Consider the following 12,568-nt stretch of genomic DNA (forward strand, 5'->3'; position numbering starts at 1 on the left):
CTCCATGCCTCCCCCGCCCGGATCATGCACCACCGTCGCTCGCTTCATGTCTCTCCACCTCCCACACTGCCCCGCGCCACGACCATTTTGCTCCCACACTGCATTGGCACCATTGGGTACCTCATCGTCAGCTCCTCACCCCACCTACGTCCAACGTCGCGTCAAGAGCAGCTACACGCTCGAAGTATGCCACACTCGAACAACGTCGTCCATTATTGTAATTTACTTTTATATTTGGGTCGTTTCCTCAATATATACATTTGCATAAATACCTCAACATTTTCCAACCGTTAAATTATGCCAAAAGAATTCTAAAGATCATTCTACACAGTCCCATGCTGAGATGGATCATCATGGAATAACGGATCCAAGATTTCCTTAAATGGAGGAAACATTGGTACTTTTCCTATTGTTTAACTGGTAGAGCAACCGTATGTCACAATTGTATACAGTACAAGGAAACAACGTGTTCGCAGTTTTAATTTTTTGTTAATTGTATACAGGTATTTGCACCAATATTTACATTTCCATGAAAGATAAATGTCCTCGTTCTCCTTCTCATAAGCTCAAAAACTGAGCCTTCTGATACGAAACTGGAGATAATCAGAATTCAGAACAAAGCAGCAGAGACCAAAATTGCTTCTCAACACAAGAAGCTGGAGGAAACTTCCCGGTCGACTTCTCTAGTGACGAGAAATCTGGCTGGCTGATGCGCTAACAGTGAGACATGCATTATGCCCAATAAACAGTGTATGCCTCTTAGCTGGGTCTCCTTGCAAATGCCATACAGCAGAACCCCTAAGTGTAGCGTTTCTTGAACAGCGTATGCCTCTTAGCCGGGTCCTTCTTCTTCGCTCCCTTGCCCTTCCCAGTGCTAGATGAAAAGATAAGAGTAAACATTCAGCAAACAAACTACTACTTCCGTTCCATATTAGTTGACGCTCAACCGGATGTATCTAGCACTGAAATACGTCACACCCGTTTGAGCGTCGACTAATATGGATTGGAGGTCAATGGAATCCCAGCATAGAGGCGAAAGTGAAATGGAAGTGGAGAGGCAGCACTTGTACTCCATGTAGACCATTCCACCCGCTCCAGAAAATGCGCTCATTAATCCAGCAGAGCGCCGAGCTTTCAAAAGAGCCTTGCCATCAGAATCCTCTTCCAAGTGCTCAACACCAATCATGTCATCCCCTGCACTCAACACCTGTTTGACGTAGTGCAGACAGAAATTGCAGTCAGGTACAAACAGCAAGAAACTGACAAACAATGGGTATAGAAAACACTCACTTTGCCTAAAAGGTCAAGCTGTTCATCGAGCGTGTGAAAACTCAGGTTAGGTCCTTCATCAGGTGGCGGCGAGCTAGTGATGACCTGGAAATATATATTTTTTTATCACTAAACCCGAAGTGTCAAAAAGATTCCCAATATCTAGAGAAATGTTTGGGAATAAACCTTGAAACTATATCCCTGATCGATAAGGAATTGTTGCCTTTTTGTTGAATAATACATTTCCTGCATCAAAAAATATGTCATATGCTAAAGTCGATCTAAATTCCACAGGCATGCTTTCAGCATTCTCCACTTCAAGAATATCAAGAAATGGAATAAAGCCAAATGAAAAACTAATACAATAAACATTAGTGAGACACACCTGTGTGTCAGTTGATACAAGAGAATAGAAAAAGGCATTGTATTCTTCTTTTCCACCTGCCATCCTATCTTGATGCTTACCCTGCAGCCACAGTAGTCAAAACAGATTCAGTGGCAATGCCATAGAGAACATTGTATCAATAACTATTATAGATCACTTCTGCCCATCTGATTGGCCACATCACCGGCATAACTCACATCCAGACTATTGAGATCCCTTGCATGACCACCTCAAAAGCCAGAGTTGTAGTAACGATAATTTACTTACACTAAAAAAATTCTAGAAACAAATTACCACACAGACGTCACAGATTCAAATAAACCATCCAGGGAAGTTTGAAAAGCAAGATATAGAAAATAAAGTTGTTTCCTTTTGCATAATCAATTTTGATTCAAGATTTTTGTTCTCTATACTAACTCATTTTCGATCTTTTTTTATGGAAACTCATTTTCAGCATATATATGCAAATTATCAATGTATCCGAAACATAAAGAAATCCACGCTAAATTTTGAATATCAAGAGAAGCAACACATCAATTCCAAGTTGTTTGTCTATTACGCTGCATGCAGCAACCGCAAGCTTCAATCTATGTTACCTTTGCCCTGAGAATACGTCCCAGCCGTTGAGCTTCTTGACGCCGGGAACCAGCATGAGACGATATTTGTATGATTACATTTGCCTCTGGGATATCAATGGAGTTATCACCAACCTGTGCATTGATAGCAGAGATAACGTTAAGATTACCTATGAGGGCTGTTTTGGAACAAATAAACAGGATTGCAAAATTAAAATAAGCACACCTTAGAGAGGAAAACAGTGTTGACTTCTGGACTGTTTTTGAACTGATACAAAATTCTTGTCCTCTCCGCATGGCTGCGAGATGCGAAGCCAACATAAGTATATAACCTATGGCGCATAAGTAGAATTGTCTAAGATGAGAGGTCACCTTGTGGCACCATAAATCATTGGTTTACGGAGCTTCATTGCGTATGCAGTTAGTGCAAATAAATTATCAGCAAATACAATGATCTTATCCCCGCGTTGTTGTTCATGGAATCGAATTAGAAACTCACAAGCCCTGAACTTGTTTGGATTCATCACATAGAGTACCTGGTAGACACGAGCCAATATAATGCAAACATCAATATGAATGAACAAATCTGAGGACTGCAAATGGGGTTCAGAGACAAGCATGCCAATAAAATATTCATAAGTTTATATATGCCACCTTATATGCAGATTTAACAGAAAATAGGCCTTTTTATCAAAATGCCATGCAAGGAAATCACATGTATTGTCTTGGAGAGGAATCTGACGAATAACATTTGCATCCTCGACCCAGAAGGTTTGCCGGATCAGATCTTCATCCCACTGATTTGTTATGGGGTTAATTAGTTCAGACGCCTTGGAGAGCAAGTTGTTTCCCTTTGGTGATATTATTCGCCTTATACTACCTCTCGGGATCCAAGGCCACACCAGATTTTAATGTCTTCTCTGTTCCCAACCCACCATATTATCCCCTTTTTTAATAATTGGACTCCCTTCAGAATACTTCGCCATGCATAGGAGATGCCTGCACTTGGAGTTGCTTGCAAAAGCGAACCATTAGGGAAGTATCCTGCTGCTAGCACTCGTGAACAAAGTGAGGAGGGATTCTGAATGATGCACCATGTTTGCTTGGCCAGCATGGCAAGGTTAAAAAAAATGTAAGTTCCTAAAACCTAAACCTCCATCCTTCTTTGGTTTTGTCATTTTGTCCCAGCTTACCCAATGGATTTTATTTTCTTTGTCCATCTGGCTCCACCAGTAACGATTGATCATAGAGCTTAAGTCCTCACAAAATGATTTTGTGAGATCAAAACATGACATGGTGTAAACTGGTATTGCTTGAGCAACTGCTTTAATCAATATCTCCTTTCCTGCTTTTGATAAAAGTTTCTCATTTCCTCCCTGGATTTTCTTCCAGACTCTCTCCCTTATAAAGTTGAAGGTCTTTGTTTTGTTCTTGCCTATGTATACTGGTAGGCCTAAGTATCTGCCTGAAAAACCTTCGGAGGTGTTTGGTTCGGCAAATTGTAACGCAACCTGATAACGAAGGTAACAGATTGCGTTAATAGTTGTTTGTTTAGGTAGCTCCGTTATTCGTTACGGTGTAAACAGATCCCACCCAAGTCTCGGTCCGATTACGCCCGAACCTGACCGCAAACAGATCCCTTCCCCGAGCCCCCGAGCCTCCAACCCTTCCCCTCCGCCGCCTCCAGCCCTCGTCTGCCCTTCGCTGATCTCCTTCTCCGGCCACCCCCGTCGGCGTCGGAGGCGTCGAGGCCGACTTCCCCGGCGTCAAGAAGAAGCCCGCCCGCTCCTTCCCCGACACGGCGACACCTCAAGCTTCAGGGCTGTAGTTAGGTCACCTGACCGTCCGCTCCTTCTTCCCCACGCGTACGCCGTCGGATCGACCAGATCTTGTGGTTTTTCACCGGACACCTCTCCTCCTTTCAGTTTCCCAGGTCCTTGCGCAAGATCTCGAGCCTGGACATCCACATCGTGCTGGCCTGCGTGGGGGTTCAAAGAGGACGTGTGTGTGTGTCAGATCCAGCACCTCACTGTTCAGTGCCAGAGCCATCTAGTCGTCCTCGTTCTTGCCGTCGAGAAGCAGCACCGGCCATGCTACCAGATTAGGTTAGGGCTAAACATCATTTACATTTTTTTTCTTGATTTCTTCTTGATTCGATGAGACACTAGAAAAATATTGATCTGTTCTTGATCATCTTGTCCTGTACTGTTTGGTTCTAGCAGTTGTGTATTGTAGATAGAAGTAAACTACCTGTGATTAATCATGACCTGAAAATGGGAGCTATAAAGATAGCCATGGTGAGAAACAAACTCTATGGAGATTAAGCCTGAGCGTCACTCATGATGACGGTCATGCTACAATTGCAAGGATGACTTAACTGAACATATTGCTGCGAACCAGATTAAGTTAACTGAACATTTTGATATGTTCTTATTTATAGTGGTATCTAGCTTGTCTTTGTGTCCTGTTTATATATATGTTGCTGCCTTGAGATTTCAACTTGAGAATTTTGTTTCTAATTCAGTCTTGTGATCTCTAGACGCTAATAATATGTGACCGTGTGCATACTATGATGACGACGGTGCCACTTATTTACACTCTTTGATCTGTTCTCTTTAGGAGAACTATTATTTTGTTTGTATACTATTGTGCTGGCTTATAAATGATAGCAATTTCTAAAATTTTGTTTTGTTTTCGTGTGCAGGATCTGAAGTGTACTGTATTTTCGCTTATCAACCTCCACTTTCACATTCTTTTTCCCAACAGTGGTTCATCGGTTGTCCTGCTCATTCCTCTCCTCCCCCATCGGTTGGTGAGTTCTTCCCCTAATGTTGATCTGTTCTTAACGATATTTTCTTCTTATAGTGGTATGCATCTTGCCAATGCAACAACAAGCAATGATAAGAACACATGCTATCATATATTTACTTCACTCATACACTTGAGTAGACATTAATTTCTTTTAGCAAGCAACCACACCTCCTGGAATTACCCTATATCTATATCTTTTCAGTTATGGCCCGTCTTCCCTTAAGCGCGAGACGTCGAAGAAGAAATGTAGCATTTATTAATCTGATGAGTGCCATTATGCTTGTATACTATTATGTGTGGTTAATCTTTGGATTAGTTTATAGAAGAAAGTGTTGGCAAATAGAAAGGAGGCTTAGAATTAGAGAGCTAAGAGGAGAGAATTTGTATAAACTAATTGGTGAGAGTGACGCAGCATGTATAAGTCAACTTCGTATGGATAGGAGAACATTTCATATATTATGTGAGATGGTGAGAGATGTTGGTGGCCTAAGGGGTACAAGGAATACATCATTGGAGGAGATAGTGGCATCATTCCTTTATGTATTAGCTCACCATTTCAAAAATAGGACAGTAGGGAAATTCTTTTACCGAAGCCCGGAGCCAGTTAGTAGGAACTTCAATGCTTGTCTTCTAGCTGTTTTGAAGCTTCATCCATTGCTACTTAAGAAACCAGACCTATACCCGAGGACTGCACAGATGGTAAATGGAAATATTTCAAGGTAAATAGCTACTAAGGAAAAAAAAATACTAGATGAACTCAATAGTGGTAAAGATGCTAATGTTTGCACATTGTTGTTTATGTTGTAGAATTGTCTTGGAGCGTCAGATGGCACACACGTAGGGGTAACCGTCCCAGCTACTATGAAAGGAAGATACCGATCAAGGTTGGGTGATGTAGATACAAATGTGTTAGGTGTGTGTGCACCTGACATGCAGTTCATTTACATACTACCTGGTTGGGAGGGTTTTGCACATGATGGTCGTGTTCTTAGAGATGCCATCTCAAGGCCAAATGGGTTGCGTGTCCCTGAAGATCAATATTATCTTGTCGATGCTGGTTACACAAATGCGAAAGGATTTTTAGCTCCATACCGTGGTCAAAGGTATCACTTGGGTGGTTGGACAGCACAGAACCCACCTCGTAGTGCAGAGGAGTATTACAACATGCGGCATGCCAGAGCCCGAAATATTGTAGAAAGGTCTTTCGGAAGACTCAAGGGTCAGTGGGCGATTTTGAGGTCCCCGTTCTTTTTTCCTATGAAGACCCAATGTCGAATCATTATGGCATGTGCACTCTTGCACAATTTAATCTTGCAAAATATGCTGCTTGACCCACTTGATAATGACGAGCCAATAATACAAGAAACATTGGAAGGCATGGAGGGAGAATTAGGCCAACCAGAATTCATTACTTCTATCTCAACTTCGAACGAATGGACAAATTTCCGGAATGTTCTTGCGCAAGACATGTATAATAGACATAGGGCTGCTAGGGGCCATTGAGGTATAAATCATTTCTATTTGTTCACTTTGTTGCTAGTTTTCTTTTTTTCAAATAAGCTTCAATTGCATCTCATTTGCATTTGTCCCATTTCATATATATTTGTTTCTTATTTGTATTTGTTCTTCCTTTGTACAGATATGGATGTGGACACCTCAAGTACGTCTCGTGGAAGAGGCAAGAATAAAAGGAAGTGGACTTCGGATGAGGATGATGAACTTATTAAAGCCTTGTATGAGTTGTCTTTGGACCCAAGGTGGAAGGCAGATGGTAGCTTCAAAAATGGATACCTGGTGGTATTGGAGAAGCACCTTGCTGAAAAGTGTCCGGGTTGTGGTATCTCTGCAATTCCACACATCGAGTCAAGAGTGAGGCACTTTAGGACAAAATTTGGTGCTCTTGAAGTAATGTTATCCAAAAGTGGTTTCACATAGGATGGAAACTGGAAGATGATTCAATGTGAGAAGGCACAGTATGAAGCACATTGTAAGGTAGATCACTTCACCCATCAAAACTGAACTCCTTGTTAATGTTGAATTGCTTGCTGCTTTGTTATCGTTATTGTAATGTTGCTATGCACATTGCTATTCTTAACCAGAAGATGTTGTACCTTTGCTTGATGTTGTACCTTTCCTGCCTTCTTATTGTTTCTATTATTGCTCGTTGCCTTTTTATATACCTGTCGCATTTCTATCAGAGACTAAGTTCCTTCTTTTATGAAAAAATTTGTAGATTCATAGTGAGGCAAAGGGATTGTATGGTGTCCCATTTCCGTACTTTGAGCAGTTGGCTGCTATTTATGGCAAGGACATAGCAACTGGAGAAAATGCCGAAGGCTTTGGTGAGGCAGTGGGAAACTTGGAAAATGAAATTGCTATAGAAGAAGAGGAACACGAGGAAGAGGACTTGATCTCAACAGGGACAGCTAGACGGTCTGTCGATACTCGCTCTATGGATGGAACTAGTTCCAAGAGGCAGAGGAAGGAACCAAGGCCAAAGAGGGTGACGGGACCAAGTGATCCCTTTGCAGTGATGCTTCAAGATGTCAATAGCCAGCTCAACAATGTGACACAATATGTGGGTACAATGGCAGCATCATTGTCAGCATCAATGGCACGAGAAGCAGCGCAAGAGGATCCTCAGCAGAAATCAAAAGAGAAGGCTATTAGTGAATTGGCTAGGCTTAGCTTTACCGGGAGCGAGATCGTTGAGGCTGCAACCGTATTTGCTAAAGCTCCAGATCAGATGAACATGATGCTTGCGCTTCCAGAAAATCTGAGGAGGGAGTATGTCCTAAAAATGCTCTCTGGTATCCTTTTGCTAAACTCCAAAATTTCTTTTGCTAAACTCTTATCAGCTTTGATAACATCTACCTCTGATTGGCTAGCTGCTATACGAATCTGTAATCTGTACTTGACTAGCTGCTAGTATATGATTTGCCATCTCGAGTTGACTTGCTGCTAGTATATGCATTTGCAATGTCTAGTTGACTTCCTGCTTCTGCTTGACACTCGTAGTATATGTTCCATCCAATCTCTGCTTACATTCGTAGTATATGTTTCGTCCAATCTCTACTTGACAAGCTTAACATGTGATGTTAATTTACAATGAACATGGATAATAAGCATTTGCTTAGATATATGTCAAATAAATTATCATTGGAGTTCTTGATTGTCTTGCTAGGTCAAGTGATTTTCTAGTGAACAACAGAATAAATGATGATGATTATGGATTGATCCAATTTTGCAATCAGAGTGCTTGTTCAGCTATTAATTTTTGAATTAGTGGTTGTCTCTTGTCTGTTTCTTTATTTCTTATTTAACTCTTGCTTATTTTGGCAGATGAAAAAAAGAAGCACGGTTGATTAGAAAAGATGGGTGGTGTGGTTGATCAGAGGAATGGTCGATGGAAAAGCTACTTTGCAAGATTCTGAAATTGGCCTTTGGACTTGCCTTGCAAAATAATTTTGGGGACTAATTATGTAGTTCATCTCGAATTGTTGTTGAAGTCTGAGTTTGTATTAATATGCATTTTAGAAGTGGTGTCAAAATCTAGTTAAAGGATGTCTTGGATGAATGCAAAAATATTTTTAAATTATGTACTTGTTTGATGAGTTTGAATCTGTGCTAGTGAAGCACCTGTGAAATGCATGTGAAAACCTTGTCAAATTGCATGAATTTAAAACTGGTTCTGCATGTGAAAGTTGTCTGATGTATTCAGATTACAGGGCCACACCAAACACTGTAAAGGTAACTGATAACGTTACTAGCATGTGCCAAACAAAATAACAAATGGACTGTTACCCCTGCGATCCCCCCGTGACCTGTTACCATTAACGTTTGCGTTACCGGCCAGAGAACCAAACACCTCCTTCAATGTTGATGCCTAAGATCCTCTTCATCTCATTTATTTTTCTTTCCTCTGTGTTCTTGCTGAACATTATTGCTGATTTTTCCTTATTGATCATCTCTCCTGAGCATGCTTCGTAAATATGCAAGATTCTGTTCACTTCCTGGGCTGCATTGGCATTTGCCTCCATTAACAATAACGAATCATCTACAAATAATAAGTGGCTGACACTTGGGGCTTGCCTACAGATTTTAATCCCTTTCAATTTTGATTTGCTTCTGCTTTATGTAACATGGCTGAGAACCCTTCAACACATATGAGGAACATGTATGGAGATAGTGGGTCTCCCTGCCGTAATCCCCACTGTGGTACAAACACTTCTGTGGCATCTCTATTGACCTTCACTTGATATTTTACTGTTGTAATGCACTTCATCACTAGCTTAACCCAGCTCCTGTTAAATCCCATTTGGATCATCATATCATTTAAGAATTTCCATTCTACCCTATCATATGCTTTACTCATATCCAACTTGAGTGCCGCGTAGCATGTGCCTTCCTTCCCTCTTCTACGAATAAAATGCGAAAGTTCATACGCCAATAGGATATTGTCCGAGATCATGCGCCCTGGCACAAATGCACTTTGATTCAAGGATATGATGTCAGGTAGAATGGTTTTTTAGTCTAAGCGTTATCACCTTGGTGACCACCTTGTAAAGTACATTGCAGAGACTTATTGGTCTCAAATCTTTCGATTTTTCTGGCTTTGCTGTTTTTGGGATTAAGACAATCGTCGTATTGTTCCAGCCTTCTGGCATTTCGCCACCCTTCAGGACATTGAGCATCTCCGACGTTATTTGATCCCCTACAGTTTGCCAAAACTTTTTGAAAAAGATTGCTGGCATCCCATCAGGACCAGGAGCTTTCAAATCTCCAATGCTGAATAAGGCCTCCCGAATCTCATCCTCTGTGTATTCAGCGCAAAGGACTCTGTTCATGCCTTCATTTACCTTTGGATTTATTGCTTGCAAAATGGCCTCATTTTCCTACCCGGCTGTGGATGAGAAGAGACTATAAAAGTAGCCATCAATGTGATTTTTCAGTTGCTCCTCTCCCTCTATCCAACTACCATCTTCCTTCTTCAGCTTCCGAATTGTGTTTTTGTGTTTTCTTTCCGATGCAAAAGCATGGAAGAAAGCAGTATTCTTATCTCCTGATTCAAGCCATTTGACATGAGCTCGTTGCTTCCAAAAAATATCCCTTTGATGTTCTAATCTGTCCAGCTTTTCCTTCAAAAAAAGTTCTCTTGAAACATTAACCTGGTTGATCTCTTTCCTCCTTACTTCCTCTAATTCTCTTTTGATTTGTTTTATCGTCTTTTCTAGATCGCCTAAGACGTTTGCGTCCCACTCTTTTAAGCCACAAGCTACTGCATGCAACTTGTCGGCTGCTTTAGTTACTCCTCGCCCTGCAGCAGTAGCCCATGCATTGTTCACCACTGCCTCGCAATCCTCCTCTTGCAACCATTTGGCTTCAAATCTAAAATCTTTGGCATACCCTCCTGTATTGTGTCTATGATTTGTACTCTCCATCAATATAGTTACAGGACGGTGATCTGAATGTCTCGGATCCTCATTCACGACTTTGTAGTTTGGGAATCGATTGCACCAGCTACGATTCCCTGTTGCCCTGTCCAACCTTTCTTTTATGTATCGACTTGCTATATGGTTGTGGTTGCGCCATGTGAATTTATCACCTGAATAACCCAAGTCTCGCAGCCCACATTCAGCAAGTGCCAGCCTGAAACTCTCCATTGCTTTTTGTGATCTACTCGGACCTCCTCTCTTTTCATGGTTGTACATGATTTCATTGAAGTCTCCAACACATAATCAAGGAAGATTCATCTGCTGATTAAGAACACTTAAAGAGTCTCCAGGTTGTGTGCTTTTTATCACTTGCAGGTTCACCGTAAATTCCTGTGAACCGCCATTTGAAACCTTCCTTTTTCGTTTATTACCACATCTATATGGAGCCTTGAAATTTTTTGGAGCTCAACTCTCACTCCTTTCTTCCACAGTAGAGCTAGTCCACCACTCTTTCCTTCACAGTTCCTTATCAACATCTGGTCCATCCCTAACATTTGTTTAAATCTTTCCATCTTTTTGCTGTTCATCTTGGTTTCAGATAGGAAAAGCATGTCAGGGTCCACCTGCTTCTGGAGTTCCAGAAGCCCTCTCACTGCCGGGCTGTTCCCCAACCCCCGGCAGTTCCACACCGTGATTTTCATTTTGGTCCGCGGGACTATTCCGACAGCCCTGCTTTCAACTCAGCTTTGAGCTTTTCATTTGTGACTCTTTCTTGGTCCTCCCCATTCCTATCCTTCTCTGCATTATTAACACTTGCTTTGGCTCCATCTCCTGAGTCAATCTCCATCTTGTACTTTTTCAGTGTCTCCGATTCCATTTCAAATTCTATATCGAGTATGCTCTCTTCTTTGGTTCATGGTCATTGGCGTCTTTTGTATGTGTTTGTTGTGTTCTCTTGAAGCGCTTGAAAGTGCCCCGTTTTTCCTTTACATTATTCAAAATTTCACATGTCTTCCTTTCCCCGACAGTCTGCATATTTTGTTCATTTCCTCGTCCCTCATTGACCGGAGGCCCCTTTGGGTTCACCTTCTCATATGTTGTGGCCTGCTTTTCCCCCCTTCTCTCCTCCGCTGGAATCTCATCTACTCTCACTTCCCCCTTGTCCTTGAGATATTTCAGGATCCACCACCATTGGGACTGACAGGGCTTCACTATTCCTTACCTCATGTACAGTCCTTTCACTCGAAATCCCTTCCAAAAGAAATTTCTTTCCTCCAGATTCTACATCCTTCTCATTTGCTTGTTTATTTAGTGGGCTGGTTGCTTCCTTTTCCTCCCTCTTACCCGAGACCCCCACTCCTTCACCATCATATGAATTCTTCCTCCACGTAATTGCATCGCTACCCCTGCTGCCTCCAGCACTATTCTTTCCAAAACCCCATTTATCTCGAGAGTTCCTGCTCCTATCCTCCTCACTTGGACTCCTTCCCCAGTCTTCTGCCTTGAGCCACGATCCAAATTCATGCCCACCTCCCAGGTTCTGTTTATTTGGACAGCCTCTATCATTGTGGCTGATGACGCCCGCAAGTGTTCATATGTAAATAAAATATCTTTCCCCTTCTGCTCATTGTTCTTTTCTTCGCTTGTCATCTCTTTGTCTTGCCTTTCCTCCTCCTCATCTTCCAGGAAGATAGTAATACCCCTCATCAAAGGTTTTGTGATATCTAGCCGGACTTTCACCCGCATAAACTCTCCTGCTGCCATGCCACATTCATCTACATCAACATCAAGCACCTCCCTCCCCAATTTCCTTCCCTATGGCTTCACCTGACTCCCTATACATCGATCCCATAGGAATACCATGAAGTCTTACCCAAATAGGAATTTGCTTGAACTACGATCCAAATAACTCTTAACTTCTATTGTCCTACATGTAGGAAAACTTCCCTCCATACCGATGTCACAAGAATAGGGCAATTGAAAATTTCACTCCCCAACCAGGAAAAAAATTTATGAGACCAGGTCTCACGGATTAGTAGATGAGACTCATTCTGATGGATGACATGTGGCATTCACAAATCACAAGAGGTTAG

General features: G+C 41.8%; 1 protein-coding gene and 1 pseudogene across 1 annotated transcript; one reads left to right on the forward strand and one right to left on the reverse strand.

The window, feature by feature from the left end:
- Nucleotides 1-798: 798 nt before the first annotated feature.
- On the reverse strand, nt 799-2,737 carry LOC119279602 (general transcription and DNA repair factor IIH helicase subunit XPB1-like). Its single transcript, XM_037560791.1, has 8 exons — nt 2,602-2,737; nt 2,456-2,528; nt 2,251-2,364; nt 1,655-1,735; nt 1,456-1,515; nt 1,291-1,374; nt 1,065-1,207; nt 799-874 (listed from the first exon to the last, which is right to left on the reverse strand). The coding sequence occupies exons 1-8, from the start codon at nt 2,637-2,639 to the stop codon at nt 799-801; spliced, it is 669 nt and encodes a 222-aa protein (XP_037416688.1). The 5' UTR covers nt 2,640-2,737.
- Nucleotides 2,738-3,812: 1,075 nt separating this feature from the next.
- Nucleotides 3,813-8,661, forward strand: LOC119276704 (annotated as a pseudogene).
- The last annotated feature ends 3,907 nt before the right edge of the window (nt 8,662-12,568 follow it).

The sequence above is a fragment of the Triticum dicoccoides genome, chromosome 3B, assembly GCF_002162155.2.
Source record: "Triticum dicoccoides isolate Atlit2015 ecotype Zavitan chromosome 3B, WEW_v2.0, whole genome shotgun sequence".
NCBI lineage: Eukaryota > Viridiplantae > Streptophyta > Magnoliopsida > Poales > Poaceae > Triticum > Triticum dicoccoides.

What these genes read in the sequence shown, in the direction of transcription:
- LOC119279602 (XM_037560791.1), bottom strand. Translation starts at nt 2,639, where the DNA reads ATGAAGCTCCGTAAACCAATGATTTATGGTGCCACAAG. An exon ending in ATGATTTATGGTGCCACAAG is followed by an intron (nt 2,529 to 2,601) that starts GTGACCTCTCAT and finishes CGCATCTCGCAG; the next exon opens with CCATGCGGAGAGGACAAGAA. An exon ending in AGCTTGACCTTTTAGGCAAA is followed by an intron (nt 1,208 to 1,290) that starts GTGAGTGTTTTC and finishes TACGTCAAACAG; the next exon opens with GTGTTGAGTGCAGGGGATGA.